The 27,063-nt window shown below is 45.3% G+C and overlaps 1 protein-coding gene across 1 annotated transcript in view; it reads left to right on the top strand.

Moving 5' to 3' along the window:
- ntn1b (netrin 1b) overlaps positions 1 to 26,687 on the top strand; it is a 70,846-nt gene extending 44,159 nt beyond the window's left edge. Inside the window, exons 3-7 of the mRNA XM_046332068.1 lie at positions 9,599 to 9,787; positions 14,799 to 14,948; positions 16,068 to 16,121; positions 19,267 to 19,341; positions 25,125 to 26,687. Coding sequence (XP_046188024.1) covers positions 9,599 to 9,787; positions 14,799 to 14,948; positions 16,068 to 16,121; positions 19,267 to 19,341; positions 25,125 to 25,444 — 788 coding nt within the window. The 3' untranslated portion in view covers positions 25,445 to 26,687. The remainder of the gene's footprint in view (positions 1 to 9,598; positions 9,788 to 14,798; positions 14,949 to 16,067; positions 16,122 to 19,266; positions 19,342 to 25,124) is intronic.
- The last annotated feature ends 376 nt before the right edge of the window (positions 26,688 to 27,063 follow it).

A 27,063-nucleotide genomic window follows, 5' to 3' on the forward strand; every position in this document is an offset into this window, starting at 1 on the left:
GGGTTGTGATACAAATCAAATCAAATCAATTGTATTTATATAGCCCTTCGTACATCAGCTAATATCTCAAAGTGCTGTACAGAAACCCAGCCGAAAACCCCAAACAGCAAGCAATGCAGGTGTAGAAGCACGGTGGCTAGGAAAAACTCCCTAGAAAGGCCAAAACCTAGGAAGAAACCTAGAGAGGAACCAGGCTATGTGGGGTGGCCAGTCCTCTTCTGGCTGTGCCGGGTGGAGATTATAACAGAACATGGCCAAGATGTTCAAATGTTCATAAATGACCAGCATGGTCAAATAATAATAATCACAGGCAGAACAGTTGAAACTGGAGCAGCAGCACGGCCAGGTGGACTGGGGACAGCAAGGAGTCATCATGCAGAGTAGTCCTGAGGCATGGTCCTCCGAGAGAGAGAAAGAAAGAGAGAATTAGAGAGAGCATACTTAAATTCACACAGGACACCAGATAGGACAGGAGAAGTACTCCAGATATAACAAACTGACCCTAGCCCCCGACACATAAACTACTGCAGCATAAATACTGGAAGCTGAGACAGGAGGGGTCAGGAGACACTGTGGCCCCATCCGATGACACCCCCGGACAGGGCCAAACAGGAAGGATATAACCCCACCCACTTTGCCAAAGCACAGCCCCCACACCACTAGAGGGATATTTTCAACCACCAACTTACCATCCTGAGACAAGGCCGAGTATAGCCCACAAAGATCTCCGCCACGGCACAACCCAAGGGGGGTGGCAACCCAGACAGGAAGATCACATCAGTGACTCAACCCACTCAAGTGACACACCCCTCCTAGGGACGGTATGAAAGAGCCCTAGTAAGCCAGTGACTCAGCCCCTGTAATAGGGTTAGAGGCAGAGAATTCCAGTGGAAAGAGGGGAACCGGTCCAGGCAGAGACAGCAAGGGCGGTTCGTTGCTCCAGAGCCTTTCCGTTCACCTTCACACTCCTGGGCCAGACTACACTCAATCATATGACCCACTGAAGAGATGAGTCTTCAGTAAAGACTTAAAGGTTGAGACCGAGTTTGCGTCTCTCACATGGGTAGGCAGACCATTCCATAAAAATTGAGCTCTATAGGAGAAAGCCCTGCCTCCAGCTGTTTGCTTAGAAATTCAAGGGACAATTAGGAGGCCTGCATCTTGTGACCGTAGCGTACGTGTAGGTATGTACGGAAGGACCAAATCAGAGAGATAGGTAGGAGCAAGCTTTGTAGGTTAGCAGTAAAACCTTGAAATCAGCCCTTGTCTTGACAGGAAGCCAGTGTAGGGAGGCTAGCACTGGAGTAATATGATCAAATTTTTTGGTTCTCGTCAGGATTCTAGCAGCCGTATTTAGCACTAACTGAAGTTTATTTAGTGCTTTATCCGGCTTTATACAGAGCAGTCTCTGTGGGTTCATGTGTAGATGATGTGCGGTTCCACCTGAGCTATTCTAAAAGGACAAGGCGGCATACCATTCAGTAGCTATGCCTTTTTAACTGATAACACGAGCAAAGGAGTACTTGGGAAAGATGGCTAACACAAACATTGTCATTGAGATCAACAATGGTTTTTGAGAGGCTTCCAATGAACTCTCAGACAACATGGATCCAACCCCAACTTCTCAATGGTTATGACATCTTGTGTGCAGTAGACTGGCATCGTTTAGGCCAATTAACAACTGGTTTTGACAGTGGCACCAGTCACCAACCATCACACTGGATACATTAGCTTTCGCTAATGTTACATTAGATTAGCTAATGTTATGCTCAGAACAGGAGAACCACGGTTTAACTCTGCCTTCGTTCTTAGAGCACGGCTTGGCCTGACATTGGGTGGCTGTTTTTGTTGAGATGCCACGTGCCCGGTCGCCAGGCAACCGCTCTGTTTTACGAGGAGTTACTCACACAAAAGCAGGGGAGGCCTGATTGCTCAGCTAATTGATCTCCGCCAGAGATCACAGAGCTGCGCTCGTAAAAAGAGAGCGCTCCCCATGACATCACTGCGTAGCGAGGCGGAGGGGAGATGCCTTCCCAGACTGCCTCTGTGTGAGAGAGAGCCCACAGGGAGAGAGGGGTAGGGTGTCCCACTGAGATGGGGAGCAGGGAGAGAACACACACACTGCTATTAAACCTGCGTTAGTAGTGGGAAATGGGAGCCCATTAGGGAGGCTTTGTTGTTGCTAAACACGGCCACAGGGGTTGTGGTGTAAAGGAGGTCCTATTAGTCCTCAGGCACACAGTGCTGCTCAACATACTTCACTTCTGACATTTTGCTGCCAGGCCAAAGGGCCTTTACAAAGGAATTTTCTGGAACATAGAAATTACCAGGCCAAAGGGCCTTTATAAAGGAGTTTTCTGGAACATAGAAATTACCAGGTCAAAGGGCCTTTACAAAGGAGTTTTCTGGAACATAGAAATTACCAGGCCAAAGGGCCTTTATAAATGAGTTTTCTGGAACATAGAAATTACCAGGCCAAAGGGCCTTTACAAATGAGTTTTCTGGAACATGACCATGTAGCGGCTCCTGAAGTTTACGTTTACCTTCAGTAGCATGTCTTTAACATTCTTTGTGTTGTATTCTCTAGACAAGAGTGATAGCTTAAAGCTGGAAGGTTATCCTTGGGAGTTTTCCCTATAAGCTTACACTCTGACTTGGTTTAAGGCAAGCAGTTACTGATAAAATCAGCATTTACCTTTCTGAAGACTCAAATGGGCTAAGCGTTTTGACCCATGCATTGGCCTTTGACATAAGAGGATGCTTGGGTCCTTGGGTCGAATGGAAAAGCATCAGAATCAAACACCATTTCATAACACAGAAATACATTTCATTAGCTTGGCTTATCTCTTCCATCTTCCATCTCAGGGCACAAAGTGCACTCTTGTGTGCTTTGGCAGGTCTTTAAAGGTTAAAGGTGAGCTGAGTGATTGATCATCATGTCTCACTCAGTGCTGCCATGATAATCAAGCACAAGCCATAGCCCCCCAGGGATTAGACATATTGCCACTAATTGGCCATCCTAATGACTTTAGTTTGATAACATCTCTGTAGTAAAATCAGGCCACCTGGGCACATCTGCTTCCATCATCTCTACCCTTTAAGCCAACCATGTCAAAGTGTGAAAAATTGACTGTGTTGGTCAATATGCAGTATTTCCAGGAACTGACCATTAACTGTCACTGTGGCAGACCCTCTTGTTCACTTCTTCCATGTTCTTCATGGATGAGCAATATTTCCATCAATGCCTGTGTGCATTCCTTCTAAAAGAGAGAGCTACTGAATGCCGAGTGTCAGTGGTATGGTGTGAGGGGCCACTAAGGGGGACGATGCAGATGTTGGACCTTCCAGCGTAGAGAGGTCAGAGTTTCCATTCAGTTCCTATAGCCGAGGAAGGAACTGAGACAGGTGCTGCTTCCACTGCAGATGAACCCCAGCCCCAGGGTTGTTCATCACTGCATCCTGTTTAAACCTCCTCCCTCACCGCCTCCAATGTGTGTCTCAATAATAACGAATCACACATGCTAAAAGTCCTCGTGTTGAAACAGTTGTCTGTCTCAACCGGTCAGCTCTGCTCAGACGGAGTCTTTATACGCTCTTTATCTGCACTCTCGCTTGTTTATTTATTTGTTAGCATTACGCCGAGGTGACGGGTTGCTATGGAAGAACACCAGGGCCGTTGGCGGAATCAGTCCTCCCAATATGAGACGGTTCCATTTTTTTCCTTACTGTTTCTGTCTTTTCACCCCAGCTCAAGTCATCAAAAGCATTCCGGAAACTCGTAAAATGATTCATCATCTGGATAGCTCGTTCCAAAAGGCCTTTGTTGTTTTTTCTCCCTCATCAAAATAGCAGCTGCTCCAGCAATGTGCAATCGAAATATTTATTGTAGGAAAATGTTGAGTATGTCTGGGGCTTGAAGCTAAGAGCATAAGGGTGACTGATCTAATGGGAGTGCCCCACAGAAGACGTTCAGGGGCGTTTGTATCACTAAAGTCACGCAGTATGTATCAACAGCCCAGATGCACAGTTGGATCTTAATTCTGTGACAAATCCCTTGGTCCACAGAAAGGGAGGCAAATTACAAGTAGTGTTTCGAGGCATGTCTGCTGATTTTTGCATGTTTTTGGCACCAAAATGTATAATATATGCGTTTCTCTATTAAACCAGATATTTGTGACAATGATGTATTAGAACTTCATAAGAGTAATGTAGGAGTGAGCCGGTTGTGATGGCAACATATTGTATCATCCACTTAAAGCTTTTGCTATAATTCTTAATGAGCCAAACAGTGACTTCCATGTCCCTCACATTGATGCTGATATACTGTAATACTATAGGTTCTCATCCTTAATAAAACATAATCATTGATTCATTATGCTTTCATAAGTCAGGCATGCTTTTAGTCACTTGTCATTTTTATTGATTTAGTTAAATAGTTACTTGACTTAACTATGATTTCATATATTACATTGCGATTTGGATATTTTGGGGGGAATGAGTGGGAACACTGATTTCATAAGTGCTTTATAAATGTTAATAAATAATTGTGACTCATTTTCTGAAGCTTCACCCACACACCAGGCAGGTGTTATGCAAGTATTATGCAGGCATCATGTAGGCTCTGTAACAAGCACTTTGAATTAAATGTCACAAGTTTATTTTACTCTAATTTCAGCTAAAACCATTTATTGGTCTAACTTCACATGATGCCAGGATTTGTTTTTACCAGCACATTGAAACAAATGCTGTTTAACAAACTGCATAGCTCATAAAATGTCCTATAAACATGTGCAAAGTATACACCTATTCTAATTGGGAAATCACTAGGTTCCTGGGGTCATGGCCAAACAAGACTTCAATAAACTAGACTTCAATAAACAAGACTTAAATCTCTGAGTCTGTTGTCTCGCACAGTTAGACCTGATGCCCAGCCACCGCACCGGGAGGTTTACAGTAATCAATGTGGGAGTCTCTCACAGTTAGAGCTGATGCCCAGCCACCGCACCGGGAGGTTTACAGTAACCAATGTGGTAGTTTCTCACAGTTAGACCTGATGCCCAGCCACCGCACCGGGAGGTTTACAGTAACCAATGTGGTAGTTTCTCACAATTCGACCTGATGCCCAGCCACCGCACCGGGAGGTTTACAGTAACCAATGTGGGAGTTTCTCACAATTCGACCTGATGCACAGCCACCGCACCGGGAGGTTTACAGTAACCAATGTGGTAGTTTCTCACAATTCGACCTGATGCACAGCCACCGCACCGGGAGGTTTACAGTAATCAATGTGGGAGTCCCTCACAGTTAGAGCTGATGCACAGCCACCGCACCGGGAGGTTTACAGTAATCAATGTGGGAGTCTCTCACAGTTAGAGCTGATGCACAGCCAAACCCAGCGCTCAGAAATATCAACCTATTAAAATCAAGTGCTGTCATGGAAATACGGCATTCCTAGACAAAAGGAACACCTATGTGAGAATGCTGTTCATTGACTACAGCTCAGCATTCAAGACCATAGTGCCCACACAGCTCATCAATAAGCTATGGACCCTGGGATTAAACACCTCCCTCTGCAACTGGATCCTGGACTTCCTGACAGGCCAGCCCCAGGTGGTAAAGATAGGCAACAACACGTCTGCCGCGCTGATCCTCAACACTGGGGCCCCTCAGGGGTGTGTACTTAGTCCCCTCCTGTACTCCCTGTTCACCCACAACTGCGTGGCCAAACACAACTCCAACACCATCATTAAGTTTGCTAACGACACAACAGTGGCCTGATCACCGACAACGATGAGACAGCCTATAGGGAGGAGGTCAGAGAACTAGCAGTGTGTTGACAGGACAACAACCTCTCCCTCAACGTGAGCAAGACAAAGGAGCTGATCGTGAACTACAGGAAAAGGCGGGCCGAACAGGCCCCCATTAACATCAACAGGGCTGTAGTGGAGCGGGTCGAGAGTTTCAAGTTCCTTGGTGTCCACATCACCAACAAACTATCATGGTCCAAACACACCAAGACAGTGGTGAAGAGGGCACGACAAAACCTATTCCCCCGTAGGAGACTGTAAATATTTGGCATGGGTCCCCATATCCTCAAACAGTTCTAGAGCTGCACCATCGAGAGCATCCTGACCGGTTGCATCACCGCCTGGTAAGGCAACTGCTCGGCATCTGAACGTAAGGAGTTGCAGAGGGTAGTACGTACAGGCCAGTACATCACTGGGGCCAAGCTTCCTGCCATCCGGGATCTGTATACTAGGAGGTGTCAGAGGAAAGCCCAAATTAATTATCATAGACTCCAGTCACCCAAGTCATAGACTGTTTTCTCTGCTACCACACGGCAAGCGGTACCGGAGCACCAAGTCTAGGACCAAAAGACTCCTTAATAGCTTCTACACCCAAGCCATAAGACATAACAATTAATCAAATGGCTTCTGGACTATTTACAATGACACACCCTCTTAACTCTTTCTTGAACTGCACTGTTAGTTAAGGGCCTGTAAGTAAGCATTTCACGGTAAGGTCTACACTTGTTGTTTTCGGCACAGGTGACAAATAAAGTTTGATTTGATTTGGATACCTTGGAGAGAATGTGACAGGTATATGAATCTGCTCAGGGCACTGATGTTGTATTTTCCTCAGATCACTGACAGGGTGAGGATGAGAGGCTTGTTTGGCTTGGCACACAGCATCCTCTCATAATATGGGCCACTATCATTATGGGCCTTCACTTACTGAGGGACTAATTGATCCCGGATAAACAATAATTCACTGGAATTCCTTTCCTCTTCATCCTTGAACAAGCGCAGCATTCCTCTCAATACAAATCACACAACTCCTCTGTCTGCGGCCTAGGAACACAGGCAGCCGTGTACACAGAGTGTTTGGTTAACATCAGACACCTGGTGACAGGTAGGTTATGTGTGTCTGTGGCAGCGAGGTGCTGAGTCCCTGCAACAATCCAGAACCTGCTATGAATACAGGGCATGTATGGCCTTGAGATTCTATCACAGAATATTAATCCACCTACAGCAAACTGTGGGATGATTCATCATGTCAGCGTCTCACTATGCAGTATTACAACACTTGAAAATAAATAGATTGAAATGGTGTACCTTCGGATAACAACAAAAAGGCCCTACGTATAGGCTACACTGCCAGGTATGTAGCCACTGTTACGAACTCTATTATTGATGTGAAACTACAGAAATCACATTTCCTCCCGTAATTGGACAAAATGCACGTTCTTATTGAACACATATTCGAAAACTAGGGATATTTTTGTTTGTTTCTTCACTTGTTGTTTTGTTGTCAGGCTTCCCAGTTGTAAACACAACAGTGTGTGTGTGATAGATGCTGTGAGGGATATTTTGGGCCAGCTGGTCTAAATATAGCTTCTCGGTACTAGAGGCCTTGGCACTGAGGGACAATTAGAGGAGTGATTGGAGAGCCGGCCAGGGAAGTGAGTATGAGATAGCACAGCGCTCATTAGGAGAGGCTGGGGAAAGCCAAGGAGATAACGCTTATTAATCACATGATGCAGACATTCTCTCACACACACAGACACCACACACAGTGGGTCACACACAGGCTGAAGCAGTATAGTATACACACAGACCGAAGACGTGCTGCTTGTCAAAGCAATAGGAGATTTGGCCTATATTGCATGCAGAATGCATGTGCCCAGATACTTACCTGGTATTTATTATCTCTCAACTTTCATCTGGCTCACTGTGAAGATTAAAGTTACAGTACCAGCATACAGGTAACTGACAAAATAAAGGAAACACTTCAGTAAATGAGGGGTACAAAGTATATTGAAAGCAGGTGCTTCCACACAGGTGTGGTCCCTGAGTTTATTAAGCAATTAATGTCTCATGCATAACGTCTCATGCTCATGTTTAAAAAGCCCACTTACCCATTATTTTGGTTACCATGGCTAGAAGAAGAGATGTCAGTGACTTTAAAAGAGGGGTCCCAAAGAAGCATGGGGCTTCTAAAGGGTGTGTGTGTGTCTCTCAGTCACCAGATCTCAACCCAATTGAACACTTACGGGCGATTCTGGAGAGGCGTCTGAGATGCGTTTTCCACCACCGTCAACAGAAACCCAAAGGATGGAATTTTTGGTGGAAGAATAGTGTAGCATCCCTCCAATAGAGTTCCAGACACTTGTAGAATATCTATCTGTTCTGGTGGCTCAATGCCCTTGACACTTTATGTTGGTGTTTCCTTTATTTGGGCATTTATCTGTAGGATGTTTTCCTCTGGTTAGAACACTAAGAGCATTCCATTCCATTTCCCATTCATAAAAAATCCCATTACATTTGTACTCACACGTCCACCCAAAGTGGAGATAACATCTGGGATAAGAAGGCGGCAAAGAGCAATGGGGAGAGAGATGGAAGGGAGGGGGGATAGAGAAGGAGGGAGGGAGCACGCTTCAAAGCTCCGGGGATCTGGTGTTCTCTGAGTGTGCTGATCGGCCCTGGGATTTGAGGTGTGATAAGCCCATGACAGCTGCCAAACACCTCGGTTTGTGTGTGACTGTGTGCATTTAAGCCCCAATTTAGAGGAAGCGGCTCTGAATCCCACCCACCTGGCAACCCTGGTCCCCAATGGCAGGTGTGAGTTGGTTGGTACGTGATTGGGAGCGCTGATGAACGTGTAGCATATGTGCCCTTATCGCTCAGATCTTGTGGCTATAACCTTAAGGCAGGGTGCACTGATGGAGAGATTATCCACAAATAAGAAACCATGCAGGCTTCTCCTCCTCCAGCTCTATCACAGCAGTACGTGCCTGGATGAGACTAAAACAGAAAAGCTCAAATGCAAGCCCAAAAAATGGAAGTTCTTTCACAGTGCTTTGGAAGAGAATATCACTAGAACAGAGGTGGAAAGTCCACCCTGGCTCTAACGCACAGAGAGAACTGATGAACTGATGAATGAATCACCCGATTTAATTGGGAAGTTATCCCTCATAATGTTATGACAATAAAACAACTAAGAGAGTTAGTGAAGGCTGCGAGATCTGTGGGAAAGGAAATCTCTCTCCTAACATCAGTATCGGTCAGAGGTCAAATCTATAAGCAGGTGGAGGGGAAAGGAGAGCGTGGAGTCGGACCACACCAATTTACTCATAGAAACTGGATCGCTCACGGCCTGGCCAATCCATCTGTTTTCATAACTCATTGTCTCCAAATGACATGTCTGACCAGAGGACTTTGACCCACTGATGTCATTAAAGTAACAGTAACTTTCTCAGGGTCTCCATACACTACAGTTCACTGGCTGTTATTTGGTTCCCCTCCACTACCAACACCCTACCGTGATATACTGTACATGTGAATGAAATTGCTAAGTTCATCAGTTTTCAGTTCCAGCTTATGAAGCACTAGCTAAACTGCAAGGTTGCATGGTGGGAGTTTTTTCGTGTTGAGTGTAGAGGTTCAGGAGGCCAAAGTCTTCAGTAAGTGGAGGCCAAAGGTGACCAAAGTCTTCATTACTCAACACCTGTGTAAAAAGCATGCGAACGCACTGACCTCTGTGTTATTCTCCCCATCGCCTCTCTTTCTCTCCCCCTCTCTCCATCTTTCTGCAGCCTGCCACTGTAACCTGCACGCCCGGCGCTGTCGCTTCAACATGGAGCTGTACAAGCTGTCTGGGCGGAGGAGCGGAGGAGTCTGTCTCAACTGCCGTCACAACACGGCCGGACGCCACTGCCACTACTGCAAGGAGGGCTTCTTCCGGGACATGTCCAAGGCCATCTCCCACAGGAGGGCCTGCAAAGGTAGAGTACCTGGGCTGGGTGTCTGCTGGGTGGGCTACTCAAAATGGCTGCATGACATCCAAACCTCACGCTGTTTGATATTCTGCTTCGGTTTGGGACTTTCTTGACGTACCTGTATGTTGTTTGAAAACGAGTTGAATTGTTCCGCCATCATATCATCAAATTCAACAAATTATCAGCACGAAACAAGTCTTCCAACAATCTTTTGATAACTTCATTGCGTATTACTTTCCACTACTTCACTACTATTTATTATTATGTGAGACAGGTGAAAGATAGTTGTAAAGACAAAAGCTCCCACTTGTGCCAGTGTGAGTGTTGCTGACCTGTGTGACTATGGTATTTGGAGTCTAGTGGGATTTCCATGACAACACAAGCAAAACAATGTGTGAGCTGATCCGCTGTATAGTTGAGTGGAAACAGATCTCGCTATCATCCCCCATCCCCACACACACACACACACTCACAGGTGTGAGCACCTAAACCAGGTTTGAGTCCATGCTGTTCAGGATTAGTGTGTGAGGAGAGGAAAGCTTCACTCCCTCTGTCTCCCTGCACCGTGGGGAGAGAAGCCAGGCTGAGGCACTGAGCAAACAAGCCCCTGTCACTCACACACACTTACATGCGCACACACACACACGTGTCCACACACACACATGCACACACACACACATGCACGCACACACAGACACACATGCAATCACACAAACACCAGCACAAGCTGAGGCATGTTTGAGTGAGTGGATTAATAAAAAGCATATTTTGCGCATTTACCTCAAATGCTTTAACTTCTACCTCTGTTTCTTTTCCACGTCTTAAGTTATCTCTCTCAAATAGAGGTTACAGGTTACAGTAATAACAGCATTTCTGTGGACAGAGCCTTTGAAACAATGTAGTTGAAGTACCTTTATCACTAAAGCAGGGGAGGATCCCAACACTCGGTCCCTAGTGACCACATTTTATTAGACTTTATTTGCTTAACATGGAGAGCTATAATGAATCGCCCTACATTTCTGTGAATTGTAACTGGGGAGGTGGAGAACTCAGAGGATTTCTCTGGGAAACAAGACGAGTGGCTAACAATAGAAGTGAGGTCTGTCATGGAATTCAGGAGTGCAGGAGTTGATTCAAACAGTCTCTTTGAACCAGCCAACCATTTCACCTCAGCATCAGATCCACCAACATCCCACATTACCCTGAACTGGATGACTAGTCTTTCCAAAGAGATATAATACTACAATATCCTACACTCTTAGGGAAAAAAAGTTATTTGGCTGTCCCAATAGGTGAACCCTTTTTGGTTACAGGTAGAACCCTCTGTGGAAAGGGTTCTACCTGGAACCAAAAGGGTTCTACCTGGAACCAAAAAGCGTTCTTCAAAGGTTTCTCCTATGGGGACAGCCGAAAAATCGTTTCATGTTCTTGATACAGTAGCACCTTTTTTTCTAAGAGTGTAATATCCTCCTTGTATGAAAGACAGAATATTGTTTCAAGTCTGTTTTCAAGTTTGTTTTCCGGTCCGATTACAACATCTCAATGTGCTGTATTACACTGGGACCCAGCTTGCGCTTCAGTGACAAGTGAGTGACTCTGTGCAGACCCGCATATTGTGGTCTCCAACCACGGCCGTGGCTGCATTCCTATTGGCTCAGAGCGGGTTCTCAGAGTACCTATTCTCCAGTGCCCTTCAGCCTGGTCCACCACTAATTAGTCACAGGAACTGCAACATATTACATTTCCTACTGCAGACCACAAGGGACCTTCACTCTTAACTCTTACTGACTATTCCAAGTCTCACGGAGTGAACGTATCAACACAGTCCACCATCATATATAAAAGTCAGCCACTTACTCAGACTGTTTTGGGGTCGTTTCACAGTGGTGGCAGTCAGAGTTCACACCGAATTGGAGTTCAGGGCAAATGCAGGTCATGTTGTGCTGTTGTTCTTAACACATTTCATGGATCTTTTGCACTTCTTGAAAGTGACTAATGGTTGGGAGCATCATTGTTTCACTGCACGCTGCCAGTCCAAACATTTTTACGTCTATATTTGGGATGCAGTCAGGGGCGGGCAGAGGAGGAAGCTATGGGCAGGTTAGTGTTACAGAGGTTCTCTCCTTCCCTAATGAGCTAACCACATACAGCAACCTGTCTTAGGCTTTCTAGAGGGCTGTATCAGTAACCTGAAGGCTTCCAGATCTGTCCCAACATTTACTCTGTTCCATACTCTGGGATCAAACCCAAACAGCCTGATTGCTGTGCTCTCCTCAGGTGACAAACTCAGCGCTTTGTGACATCAGTTAGGGCCCATGGTAGTTATTGTTCAACTCAGCCAACCATCTCGCTCTGCTGTTTTTGGACAGGAAACACAATGCTGTGCCAACACAGCCAGGAGGAAGTCTGCTTTCATTCTCCAACCTGAACCCCCAAAATGGAGGATCACCACTCTCTGAAAGGTGGAGGTTACAGAATAGACCCCTCCGCCATAAAGGCCGAAACACCAGCGTTGTGGAATGCCTCATGTTTTATTTCCCAGATGAACGACTTCATCCCTCATCAAGCGCAGTGTAAACACGGGTCTCGGAGCGCAGCGCGGCCCCCAGCGGCCCCCAGCGGCCCCCTGCTCTAACGGTTTGTTTTATTCCCAGTCCTCTCATCCACTCCGCCGTATAAGCCGTTCACCAGGCCCAGGGAGCCCACAGCAGTGGAGCAGCCACACGGTCCACTGAATTACACTCCCCCTCAACCACTCAGCAACTCTTTACCTCCACACCGCAGGGAGCTACACACACGCACAGGGAAATGAATGAACGTTTCCAGTGAGTTCCCAGTGTAGCAATCAGAACATTAAGAGCACAATTCAGTGGTGTGAGCTCAGAGGAAGAGGACTAGATGGTGGCGGACGGATTGAGTGGAGACGCAGTGGTGCATCTCTATTGTGATTTGTGGTTAGTGGCATCTCTAGAAGTAATATAAAGCAATACAAAAACAACAGTTATTTTACTGTGGCTTTCAAATACAATCCCTTAAAACCCCTTAAGAAATAGACACACATCTTTAGAATACACATGGATGTTACCCACATGCCATCGGGAGGGACAAGAGTGACCTCATGTTTTTTGTTTTTTTGTTGTTGGTTCCACCCTGCATTAAAAAGTCATTTGGAATTGCTTTAGAAGATAATGCCCATGAAATCAACAGAAAGCAAGAGCAAGCCTACAGTTTCAGTCCATATACCGTACAGTTTAGAATCCTGTCTCTAAATCAATGGGCATATTTATTGTATTCCTGACGTACGAACCACAATAACATTCTGGCTGGGAAAGATGGAGGACTTGATTAGAAACATGACTTTTCATTCATTTTTTTTTTGGCAAGATTATTTTTTGCTGATTTTATTATACCTCAATAAAATGTGTCAAACAAACTTGGCAAGATGTACTTATACTGCAAATTGAGGAGAAAGAGGACAGAAAAGTTTTAGTTTTTTTATTTAACAAGTGACTTCTAATATTGATGAAACCCGTTGAATCCCAGCTTATAACACCCAACTCCAGCCTCTGTTGGTTGGACCACTTAAAGCTATTTTCAAATGACTCTTCAGCTACATAAAACTCATACAACTCTAATGGAGAGAGCTGGGCTTCCACTTCAAACACAGGCTTTATGGTAAACGTTTGGCAGAGCACATGCACAAAACTAAATTCTCACATTTAATGTGCGATCTTCCCGACTAACAACTTAAACAGACGGCTTTGAAGTGTGTTCCACTCTCCCATTAATGGGGAACATTATTCAGGATATATTTGCGAGGAGCTCTTTGCCAAAAAGCTTTAGATTGTAAACTCAATCTGAGAGGAGCACAGGCTCTGCTCTGCCCGCCGTGGATCACAACCCTCCACAGAGAAAAAAGAAAGACTGGTCACACACGGCTTAAACACACACACACACGGCTCACACACACACACACGGCTCACACACACGGCTCTCTCACACACACACACACACACACACACACACACACACACACACACACACACACACACACACACACACACACACACACACACACACACACACACACACACACACACACACACCACACACAGCACACACACACACACACACACACACACACACACACACACACACACACACACACACACACACACACACACACACACACACACACACACACACACACACACACACACACACACACACACACTCACACACACACACACACGGCTCACACACACACACACTCACACGCACACACACGGCTCACACACACACACACACACACACACACACACACACACACACACACACACACACACACACACACACACACACACACACACACACACACACACACACACACACACACACACACACACACACACACACACACACACACGGCTCACACACACACACACACACACACACACACACGGCTCACACACACACACACACGGCTCACACGCACACACACAGCTCACACACACACACACACACACACACACACACACACACACACACACACACACACACACACACACACACACACACACACACACACACACACACACACACACACACACACACACACACACACACACTGGTGCAGTCTCAAAGTGCTAACAGACCAGGCAGAGGAACTGTGCAGTGAATTGTAAATGTGATATTATTTGATAATGTAATATACTGTTCCTCAATACTCATGCCTGATGGCAAGGCCTACAATCGTTAAGGAAAAAGGGAGTAATTGTAACTTGTTTGAGGTCCCAGTCCCCATCTGTGGTGGCCTGTGAGTCACTTTGAGCTTGTTCAAAGCTTACTTTGAAGTTCAGAGAGTCAACATTGGAGGAACGAGAGGCAGAGTGAATTGAAAAGGATGCCTTATGCCTAATTGGTTTTAAACCAATACTAGTGAAGACCGAACAGATTTCATCTACATTTTGTTGATGTCATCTCATCTCAGTTTTCTCCTGCTCTTTCCTCCTGACAGCGTGTGATTGTCATCCAGTTGGCGCAGCCGGCAAGACCTGCAACCAAACCACCGGCCAGTGTCCCTGCAAGGACGGCGTGACCGGCATCACCTGCAACCGCTGTGCCAAGGGCTACCAGCAGAGCCGCTCTCCTATCGCCCCCTGCATAAGTATGACTTGCCTCAGTACTAAGAGAAATGTCCTCAGACAGACCACACAAGGCCCCATCAATAGGAGTAGTCGCTGACAAGAACTCTATCGCACCAAAACCCCATGCTTGTTATGTAGGAATTCATGGCCTGGTAATTTCCCCCTGTTGCTTTATTTCTTTGGATGGATATTTTACAGTTAGACCAGAGCTTAAGTAAACAGGGCATAATGTCTAAGCTAACATGGCCTTGTGAGTCGCAGCACCGTTAACAGCCCATCTCCCTGTAAATCCACCCAGCCAGACCAGGGTAATGATGACTGATATGTTTATTGGCAGTATCAGCAGCCCACAGATTCCAGCCTCTCGGCGATAAACGACACCTCATACACGAGATGGGCTAATGGGTGGCTAGCACCGCCAACACAGCTGGCATGACCAGATAAGATACCTCGGATGGCTGGGACACATAGACATTTACAATTGGCCACCATTTATACAGTTTCAATTGGTGACATTTCCGATAAAGTTGTATTTGGAAATTCAACAAAGCCATTGTGGAAAAGGAATCAGTGTGCTTGGCCAGGATCCACAGCGATAAAATCAATCTGTGAACCCACTAGAATAGGATTTCCTTCATTTCGTTTGGAAAGTAACAAATGTTGTGTAAAAAGATGGAGGACATGGGGGACTTGAAAATTGAGCTAAAAATATTTGGTTTCTCGTATATTTTCGAGCTAATATGTTTTAGGTTTAATAGCTTAATATTACATTTTTGTAATATCAAACTTCCTGACAACTTCAAATTTAACAAGGCCAGGGGCCCTGGCTCTTTGTACCTTACAATACAGCATGTCACGAATACAAGAGAGTGAAACTCAAATGGGAAACTGGCTATTAATGTGTATTCCAAGTACAATCTCTGTGTCCTAATCATCAATCAATAACATGACAACCTATTAAGGCATACCTGAGAGTATATCACCAATGCTCTGAGGTTCATTTAAGCCCCAAGGAAGGCGAGCAGGAAATTGAACTAAGAAGTTCTAACAACTTTGCTCTCTTTTCCACATATGAAGCTGTCAAACTGTGAAGTGATGTGAAATGTCATTATGTTTGTGCTGTGGTTTCTCTGTTACAGAGATTCCAGTTGCATCGCCCACCTCCACCTATACCAGCTCTGAAGAGCCCTTAGGTGAGTTTGTGACACTGCTGAGCCATGTGGTATCCACAGGGTATGGCAATTATTAAAGCATAGCATAACACATGTATTGTATTTTAGTACGAGCTCATTTCATATCATTCCACAGTTTCTATTTTTTATGTTTTTCTATTTCTACATATTATTTGGGTTCAAGGCCACCTTCATAATTGTAGTACTTTAAGGGCCACCTTCATAATTGTAGTATTTTAAGGGTCACCTTCATAATTGTAGTATTTTAAGGTTCACCTTCCATAATTGCAGTATTTAAGTGGATGTCTCTGTGTCAGGAGATGTTAAATCCAAGTTTTTGGTCAGCTCTCTCCCCCCAGCCTCCCATTATGTATTCCCACTCAGCCTCCAGCCCATAATCTGATTGTATGCCTCATTTGCACCAGTTTTTTTCCAATCATCTCTCGCTGCGCTGAGAGGGAAGAGAACCCTTCCCTTGCTCACTTATTTACAGCCCTATTGTTGAAATGCACAGCTCTGAGTCTGCTTGCTATAGTGCAACACTGATTTGAAGTGACATACCACTGTAACATTTAGCTCATACTTTCAGTCAATGCTCAGTCCAAGCTTGTGAGGTAGATCCCCTGGCATGCTTATGAGGAGAAAAGGAGAGGCCTGGAGCAAAATATTGGTCTCTAAAACCTGTTGCCTAAGCCAACTTGTTTTTGGTCCAACTTCTACTTAAGTGGATACTAGCATGCCAGCAGATTCCCATAGACTGACAGTCATTGCTCTAATGCTAGTTAGCAATGGCTCGCAAAACTGCCTCTAACTTCCTTCTTACTGGACACAGAGACATCGTTTGACTCTGGGGAAGTAGAAAAAGGGCCTCCTTGCCCAAATCCCGAAGTATTCCTTTAAATTGCCATGCATCTAAAACATATAGGTTCTGTCACTTTTGATAATTAACATGGGACTAACAGTGTGGCTCCACATATTTCACTGAGCTTAATGGCCAACCTGCTACATATGTTGGCGACCAGCTGCAATGGGGTTTGGAGTCTTGTCAGGAACCCCACACAGACACCACCCTCCAAATTAAGAGTGGTGTGGTCCCCAGGGACCCTGGAGAATGGCGGTGGCCCCGCTAGAGAGACCACACAAAGGGGACGTTTGTCCTCCCAGTGGGGGCCGGGGCCTTAATGAGAGCTGTGGGTTTGATGGCCAGTCCTGGGATTGTGCTGCTGGGCTAATGGGCAATGCCAGCTATCAAAGGGAGGTACGATGAAGGCCTCCCCCCCCCCCCCGCCCTAGCCACATTTAAATGGAAATCAGGCGTGGTCGATATGGATTATTTTACTTTGGGATTTCCCTTCACTTTTTCATTTCTACACCCCCCCGAAAGCTGCCAGGCGTTTCACTAGAAATGTTTTCTCCACATACATGCACTTTCTCCCCATCCCCCTGCCTCCGCCCCAATCCGCCTTTTTGGGGGGAGTGCGTTTTTTTCTCGCTCCGCTGTTACCCGGGCAACCTTATTCACACAGAGTATAAAGGGAAAGAAAGGGGAGGACTGGACAGAGGGCTGGAAGAAATAATGAAGTTTGTCCATATTCAGGCAAGCTGAAAGGTCCCCTCTCTCCTAACTGCTCCCCCATTCCCCCCTGGCCGACCAGCCCCCCCATAAAAGAGCATGGGGCTTATTACACTGGGAGGGGGAGCAAAACAAGGAGATGTTCTGGTTCCAATTTGTGTCAGTCAGTGGAAAAGTGGGAACAAACCATTTCCATTTTCAGTTTGGCCTCTCGTCCCAGACCCATCTCCCCATTACAAAAGGTGCCTGGCACCCTGACAACACGACGGTCGGCGGACATCGATAAAGCCTCTTGGCACGCCTGCAAGCCCAGGTCAACACAGCCTGGTGTCAAAGGGAGAGCACCAGACCCGAAAGCAATTCATCATAACTATGAGCTCTTCCTGGCCACTGGTTTGTAACAGGCTCCTCTCAGAGGCCACAGAGAGATTGGCCACAGAGAGATCGGCCCCGGCCAACGTGAGAGTATTCGCTTTCTTGCCTCAAGTGGGTTGGGTACTGTTTAGGCCCCTGCTAATTTTTGTTAGGCTACTAGCTAATTTCCCTCAGTGACCTCCTTTTGTGAGTGACCCTCCCAACCCTGAGTGCTGACACAATGGATGCCAGGACTCTGACAGACTAGAGATTCTGTGTGGAGAGGTTGGAGGAAGAGAGTGGGAGTGAGCTGACAATAGGATCTGTGTAAAGGCGCCCGCATGCTTCCCATCCTAAACTGCTCCAAACAGTTTGTGAGTATATAGTGTACAAAACCATAGGCTGACCAGTTGAATCCAGGTGAAAGCTATGATCCCTTATTGATGTCACCTGTTAAATCCACTTCCAATCAGTTTTTGTGCACTCAGTGTATTATGACATTTTGTGATGTTTTTGTTTGTTTTGGTCTTCGGCAAGGTTTTTATTCCGGCTATTCGTTCACACCACATTTTTTCTCGAGGCATTTTTTAGCCGAAGTCTACGCCCCTTCTTCGGTCTTTGGTCAACAATAGGGATTCATCAAACGATAGATGACTAATTTTCATGCACATTTTGTTCACTTGAGAAATACTAAACCAAACATCTTAGTTAGATGGAAGATTTTGTGACTCAGATCTTCTCTGCAAAAACGTCAAAATGAATGACAGATTTCTTGAGTTATCTTAGATTTATTCAAACTATTTTGAGGAAGTGGATACTGGCTACGGCGCCTCAAGATGGACAAACAGTAATATTGCCGCTTTTTCTCATTTTTCAAGTGAAGGTCTTACAAGGGAGTATGTGAGCACACTCGTTCGGTTCGCCTACTAGGTGCCAGCCGAACCGAAGCATGCGGAAGCCTTAAGCCTCCACCAGCTCCACAAGGACATCATAACAGCATAACATGAGACAGTATACCATAAGTACACTACAATGGCCTGGCAATAGATGTAAGCTTTCAATCCCTTACAGTGGGGTAGAGTGTAGACCCTTGGATGTACCTAAAAGGCTTTTATTAGATAACATAATTGAGGTCAGTCCATAAACCATGGGAGAGAGAGAATAATTCAAATCTAGATGTTTGTGAAATGTAGGCTGTGCTGTAACCTAATCCACCCATTTTGTCACTCACTTCCACAGACTGTGATTCTCACTGCAAGGCATCCAAGGGCAAGCTGAAGATCAACATGAAGAAGTACTGCAAGAAAGACTATGGTGAGTCCACTGTGCAGGAATTATATGCCCAGTCGTCGGCCAGCGGTCGAGGGTCAGATGTATTTATTAATCACAGGCATGTCCACTCCCAAGCCCCTCTCTGTGGCTTATTCACGCTCCCAGGATTAGAGTCATTGCATCAAAGGGAAATGGTCTCGGAACTGAGCCCAGGGGATCCCGCTGATGGACAGGCCAGCCAGTATTAGACTGAGGAGTGCTGCTTTCTGGGAAATAAGACATGATGGAATTTTAAAAATCTATATATTTCTTGAAGGTTGTGTTACAAAACCAGACAGCTTTCGACTGTGTTTGGGCAATGACGGTGTAAAGCACATTAACAGATGTATCCAGATGTGTCTTCATCTACCATTCCAGTAGTTAATTGCTGTATTTATTTACTTCGCCACCATGGCCCATTTATTGCTTTTACCTCCCTTATCTTACCTCATTTGCTCACATTGTATATAGATTTTTTGTTTTCCTTTTTTTTCTAGTGTATTATTGACTGTATGTTTGTTTATTCCATGTGTAACTCTGTGTTGTTGTATGTGTCGAACTGCTTTGCTTTATCTTGGCCAGGTCGCAGTTGCAAATGAGAACTTGTACTCAACTAGCCTACCTGGTTAAATAAAGGTGAAATAAAAATAAAATAAGTAAATCCAGTCTACTTACACTTTGATTAGTTAGCATGGAAAACATATACATATTACTAATCTATCATCTGTAAGCTAGACACACAAAACCTATGTCTCACATATCCTAACATCCCTGCACTGACATACACTCATTACTATGTGAGATTCACTGGAGGTGGGGGGAGCTGGACAGAGAGAAGAGTGTTTGCTGGGGGCATCGTCACCGCAGGGCCTCTTCTTTTATCACCAAAGATAGAGATCAGTGGCATCAGTGTCTGGGCAGAGAAACAAAGGGATTATTCAACTCTTCCCTCTACATCTTGAGCTCATATCAGTTCCTCCACTCCAGCTGAAACTGTCTTCAGAGATAGGTTGTGGGACGAGCCAGCCCTCCTATTGGTTTGGAGAGCTGCAAAGCTCCGCTCTGCCAGGGTTTAGCTGGAACGATTTGGATTTGTTGTCCCACCTTGACGGATGTGTGTGTGTGAGAGTGTGTCTTAGGGGAGTTGTACCTCATAAAGAGAGGCCTCTGGGCTTCAGAGGGCCGCAGAACAAGCTCCCACTGCGTCCTCTCACAGTCCCTCTCAATTACAGCTAACGGACAATTTCCTCTCCCCTTCCACCTCCCTCTAAGCCCTGTGGATCTGCTCACCCTGGCCCCTGTCCATGGTCTCTGGCAATCCCTGCTCTCAGCCGCCAGCCTCAGTGGGGTCCAGTTTTATTGCTCCATGGTGAAAGGCTGGTGCACCCTGGGAGCATGAGGCTTTGGTCAGAGTTGGCCCTTAGGAATTGTCAGCAAGCCCCATATGAATAAAATGAGCCAAATCACACAACAAATATACTCTGTCATCAATGACTCCACAGGAGTTCATCTGCATCTTAAAAAACTTCTGATCAAATGTGCCAATCACTGTAGATATCAAAGTGAGTAATATGAAAACATTCATGTTCCAGCCAAATACAGGTATTTACATAGCTTGATATTTTAGAACAGTTTCACAAATGAAATAACTTCTGTAACTTGAAGCTAAAAGGACATTTGAGTTTGATGATGGATGATGCTGGACTTGTATCATTATATTCTGAATCAGCACCACTAGATCTAAAAACAGACAAAAAAGAATGAGAAGGGTGGGGGGTAATAAGAGAGACAGTAGAGAGACAGTAGTATTATTAGGGACAGTCCATGGATCCTATCATTGGCCTCCTATATAGTGTTTCATTGTGCTGTCCCACTGTGTAGCCTCCATATCTCCATATGGAGAGTGATTCCCTCGCCTCAGAGGGTTTTCCATTCCATTAATCACAGTAGTATTATGGTGCAGATCTTCTATCAGCAGATTCATGTCTGCTAACCACCGTACAAATCTCCCCAACCGCAGCAGCAGCAGCAGCAGCAGCAGCACAAACCCTGAGGCACGTCCAGCACTCTGCCAGCATTTAAGAACAGATCGTACTCCGTATAGCCAAATACCCACATAAGTTTCCTTTATAAAAGACAATGCAAGATCTCTTAGACTCCTGGCATGAGACCTAACTGTACAGTGGGCCTATATCATATTGAATATTTTGGTCACCAATTCCTCTGTAGTTATACCCATTAAATTGGTGTTCAAATTGTTAAGCCTTTGCTTGATAGAATAGATTTGTTCATACAAGACCGTATCTGCTATAATCAGGGTTTGGGGATAGCTCACCCATATTACAAAATGACATATTGGTTTCCTTACCCTGTAAGCAGTCTATTGACAAGGAATGACGACAGTCCATGATTTGATGTAGTTTCCCTGGCACTGTTTTCTACTTTCACTGTTCACATGACAATGTTTTAGCAATTTGTGACACAAATCCCATTCAAGTCAACAAAACCAAAGCATGGATTGCTGTGATACCTTGTCCATAGACTGCTTACAGGGTAAGGAAACCACTGTGTCATTTTTTTTATTTTGGCAAACTATCCCTTTAATACTTAGTTCAGTGTTCTCTCTAATGAAACACATCCAGCTTCATTGGCCACACTGCTCCGCTTCATAGCTGTCACATGTCCAAAAAGCCTCATCATCAATCATAGTTCATCAATCAAACAGAGCGACACATCCGAGACTTTTAACAAAGTTTCAATGCATAATTCAATGCATAAATGGCTAAATGTTCATCTTTTCTCAATCAATATTGTGCAACACAGAGAGAGACAATAATGTGAGCTCCTTGTTTCAGTTCACCAGAAAACTGAAATGCCATCAGAATCCATATTTTCATTCTTTTAATCTTGCTTGTCATCAATAAAAGAACGGACAAATCTATAAATCACAAGACTGATTCATGAAAAGCAGAAGGTTGGTTTTTCAAGAGTTCATCAAAACAGCTGAGTGCAGATGATTCTCCTTTGGCTGAGCTGGGGCTTTATGAAGAGACCAATCCTCAGGGGGCTTTTCCTCTGCCTCAATCTAATTCATTTCTCAGGGCTGTCCCTGGGCCTTTGTGGGGTTCACAGTGTCTCTGTTCTTTGGGGCCATGACCCCCCTGGGTGAGTGGTGCTGCGGGCCTCCCGGGGTCGCGGGAAGAGGCCCCCTGTTTAAACACAGTGGTGCACTCTGCCGGCTCGGAGCATTCCACAGGGCCCAAACAGGTGGTAAATTAGGCCGACGCTGACGGATTGCCACCCGGAGAGAAAGAAATATGTTGTGTTTATTCATTTTTGTTTTCCATCGTGGCCGTAGCTACGGCGACGGCAGCCACAAAGGGTTATATTCTGGGCTGACACCCCTCCAGCGGGGAGGACAATGAATCAAAGAGCTTTTGCAGACGTTCAGGGCCAGTGGTGAAAGGAAGGGTCACACAGCCCCGTCACCCGGCGGTCCCTGTTAGCTCACCCTGGGGGCAGCAGGGCCCAGATCAGTCACTCAGCTGATAACCAGATGGGACAGGGGCCTCAGTATTGAAATTAAACACGCTCTAATTTGATTAGAGCCCCCTTGTCGGCGGTGTGCGGGTCAAGCCCCAGCACACTACTCAGAGAGGGGACCCAGCGGGAGGCTTGGCTGCCATTGTGTTTATTAAACCTCTCTCTTTCTCCCTCTTCCTCTCTCCTCTCCTCCTCTGTGCTACCCTGCTAAGATGGTCCAAGTAGTACTGATATACCATATTGTCTGCTAACAGAAAAACAGAAGTTTAGTTTCCTAGATCTCCATTCATGAGCTCAACTCAACACCAGCCCCATGGGCGCTTTGGACTTCATTGGGTGAGGAGCAGGACTGAAGCATTGTGCAGAGGTTTGAGGACTCAGCTGCTTGGTCTTTCCAGCTAACATCCATGACTAGTACTACTTACTTTGCTCCCGTCATGTGCTGGAATCTCAGTCCAGTATAACAGTATTTTACTATCTGCTTAGAGAACTACCAATTTCTTGAGCGGCCCATAGAGTGACAGAAGGTTCTGCATTGGTGTCAGACAGCAGAGAGCTGAGTCTGGTCCATTCACCTGGGGAGCTCGATAGCCAGTCGGTCAGTAAGAGCGACCCAGAGAGAAGAGGGCTATCTCTGCTGGATTCTCACGCTGCTCTTGGATGGGGCTCTGGGAGCAGAACCCGGATAGCTCATGAGGTCGGAACACATCCCGATTCTTCTGGAAGCCTCTCTGTGGCTGGGAAGATAAATAGTGGCCCACTCCACCCCCCCACACACCCTTTATGTGTTTGGATGAAGGAGTAGGCTCCAGCCCAGAGACACATTGTTAATGAATGGCAGGACTGTGAGAGCGTGCTCTACTCAGCCCAACAGGCCTCCTTTCTTCTGAAATTGTGTACAATTTGCTCACACTAGCAGGGCCTCCCTTCCTGTTCTCTTAGAACGTTCCAGGCTGTTATGGGGGACAATCGATGCGGCTCGCAATAGAGAGCGTTGGCATTCAGAGAGAGAGACAAGGAGAAAAAATACTTCCTGTGCTATTTTCAGCCACCTATATTTTTTTAACATTAGTCCACACACAAGTGCGTGTGTGTATGTGTGCACTTGTGTGTCTGCGGGTGCATGTATGCAATTTGTGTGTGTGTATTTATTAGTGTGTTTGAAACATTTCACACCATCCACACACTGTTTCCCAAATTGGGTCAATTTGAACAATTGTGAGTGGAAACTATTCAGGTTGGTTCATTTCCCCCCTACTTTAGTCCAATCGTAAATAGCACATTCCCAACTAAACCACTTCACCTCAAGCACAGATTATCTCCTACCCCAGTGGGTTCAGTTGTTTCCCCCTTGTTGCGATGACTGAGGCGTTTTTGCAATCAGAGTGATGAAGTAATGGTAGATTTATGTGACAGAGGAATCCATACAGGGGAGCTGCTGTAAGGGGGGGCTGTATTTCTGTCTGCTCTAAGTGGTCAAATTCTTGGGAGAAAGGATCAATGGCTACCAGGTCCAGGTTGCTCTAGCCCAGGGTTCTTAAGATGTGCAGCGTCCTGCTTAACAGCTGAAAGGCCATTCTATCAAAAGCACAGGAATGGCTTTGCTTCAGAGCTTTTACCTCAAACAGATGTGGTATTTTTTTAGTAAAGGTTGAATGCTGCACTTTCACTGTTGGACTTTCTGAGTTGAACCCAGTATACCAGCCACTTCTTTTTCTCCAGGCTTGTCAGTTGAGGAAAGGAAAGCGTTTCTAAGGATACGTCCACAGCAGTCAAACATTACAGCCAGTCTCAGGGAGGTGCTCATTCAAATGTACTCTAGCGGGCACCCATTGTCTTTATCCTGGGGAGCACTATGGCAACTGTTGCTGTAATACGGAGCATGCTAGCCAACACAACAAGGAGAGGTCAGGGGTCATGGCTGAGGGGAGGGACCAGGGGAACAATCCACACACTGGGTCAGCAATTCCTGAATCATAATCAAACATTGGAGCAGTTATTGGAGCTATAGTAAAACAGGACATTTACAGCTGAGGGCTCACCCCCAGGCCAGTCTGGACCCCAGGAACAGACACCCACAGGCTGCTATGGATTCCCTGCTTAGTTACCCTGTGTGTTATTAAGTGGATCTATGTTTTACTGTACATTAACTTTTAACTGGATCTCTTATACTCGAAAGTTGCTTGCTTTATTGTGACATTTTCTTATTCCCCCTTCACTCCTTCTTCTCATTGGTCATCCAGCTGTCCAAGTGCACGTCCTCAAAGGAGACAAGGCAGGGGAGTGGTGGAAGTTTACCGTGAACATCATCTCCATCTACAAGCAAGGTGAACAACGCATCCGGCGCGGTGACCAGCTCCTGTGGGTGCGTGCCAAGGACGTGGCCTGCAAGTGCCCCAAGATCAAGCTTGGCAGGAAGTACCTGCTGCTGGGCACGGATGACGACTCCCCCGGGCAGAGTGGCGTGGTGGCGGACAAGGGCAGCCTGCTCATCCCCTGGAAGGACCTGTGGGGCCGGAGACTGAGGAAGTTCCAACAGCGCGACAAGAGGGGCAAGTGTTAAGAGGAGCCAGAGAGGAGAGAGAGGGGGCTCACCTCGAGTCTGAGGAACACAGGAGGAGGAGAAAGAAAGGGGAAACACCAGAGGGAGAGAGGAAAGAGGGAGAGGTGAAGTGAACAGAGAGAGAGAGAGAGAGAGAGAGAGGAAGTGACTGAGTGCTGCTGCTTTGAGTAGAAGAAAAAAGAGTGAAGGAGCTCTTTTTACAGTTGCTGTTCTGTTTGTCCTTCAAGGTTTGTTTCATTGTGGAATTGCAGAGTTTGCACCTAATATTTCAGATAAGTTACTTATTTTTTGTTTTATTCATGATACCGTTATTTTTATATTTCCAGTTCATTTCTACAGAACATCAGAAAAAAATCTACTGTATCACATTTCTGTGTTAAAAAAAATATATATATATATATACATATATATATATATTGTTTAAAGTTTTTTCTAGCAAGCTGAGGTGGCACGGCATGGCTTAAGGGGAATCTCTCTCATGTTTAATGAGAGGCTCCTGTTTGCCAGGCCTTGTCAAGATAAACTGTGTAAACTGCTAAGAGTGTTAACACGTTAAAATTGATCATTTAAACTAGGTTTTACTGTGGTTTCGGAATATACTTGTAAAAATGGGAGAGAAAAAACAGAAACAAAAACAAGCCAGCTATTGCCAGTTACCTTTCTTCTTTAAGAGCTCCTCATGTGGTTGTTACCTCATTATTACTGCTAACTATGTCATCAAAATGAAAGTACCATGAAGAAGTTGCTCCTCAGATACATACATTTCCTTGCCATCCTGACAGTGTGGTTGTGACCTCAGCAAAATAAAAGTACCAGTAGGCACGATATAATTATACAATATATTTGTATTTAGACAGCACTCTGTTCTCAACTAGAAGAACTAAAATAGATGAGTTGACCATGCACTTAATGTTTAGTCCTTTAGTATTCAACAGTATTCAGAACATATAAGATATGTTCAGTGTTTAATGGCACCATGCAGGATACAAACTAACATACTGTATGGTTTTAGAAACATCATCAAAGAACTAATGTATGTCCATTCATGATTGTTCAAACTGAGACCACACATGTCACTGATTATGTGCTGCCTTTGGCCTTTGGTCCTGGAACCTAATGTCCACTGACTCTGTGTCATTGATTGATGCATCTGGTTTGCTATCCTGTTCACGTTTGTTAAAATACGAAGTACTGCTTGAACATCCCACTGAGCATTGACCTGTTTCTGCTGGTAAAGGACTGATCATGGGGGGGGGGCATTCTGATGTCTTCAACAGTGAATCACCTCATGTAGTTTGATAAGACCTATCAAAATGAACCTACGTTTTGTTAAAATAATAGATGCATGCTGACTACTTAGCTGACTAAGCTAACCAAATTGTGGATGGCAGTATGTACAGTATGTATATGCTGTATAAAGATACAAGCATTATGTTGTAAAAGAAAACCTGTGGGGTGATGAAATATCACAGGAGTCAAGCTGTGTGATCAACACACTGTGTCAGCATCTGATTCTCACTTCACACCTGGCAGACATTCCATTTTCAAGACGTTACTTGGTACTCAGCAAAAGGGGTGACCGGCTGTTTAAATGTTATATAGCTGTATAGTTTGTTACT

Source organism: Oncorhynchus gorbuscha, linkage group LG26 (assembly GCF_021184085.1).
Source record: "Oncorhynchus gorbuscha isolate QuinsamMale2020 ecotype Even-year linkage group LG26, OgorEven_v1.0, whole genome shotgun sequence".
In the NCBI taxonomy this organism is placed as follows: Eukaryota; Metazoa; Chordata; class Actinopteri; order Salmoniformes; family Salmonidae; genus Oncorhynchus; species Oncorhynchus gorbuscha.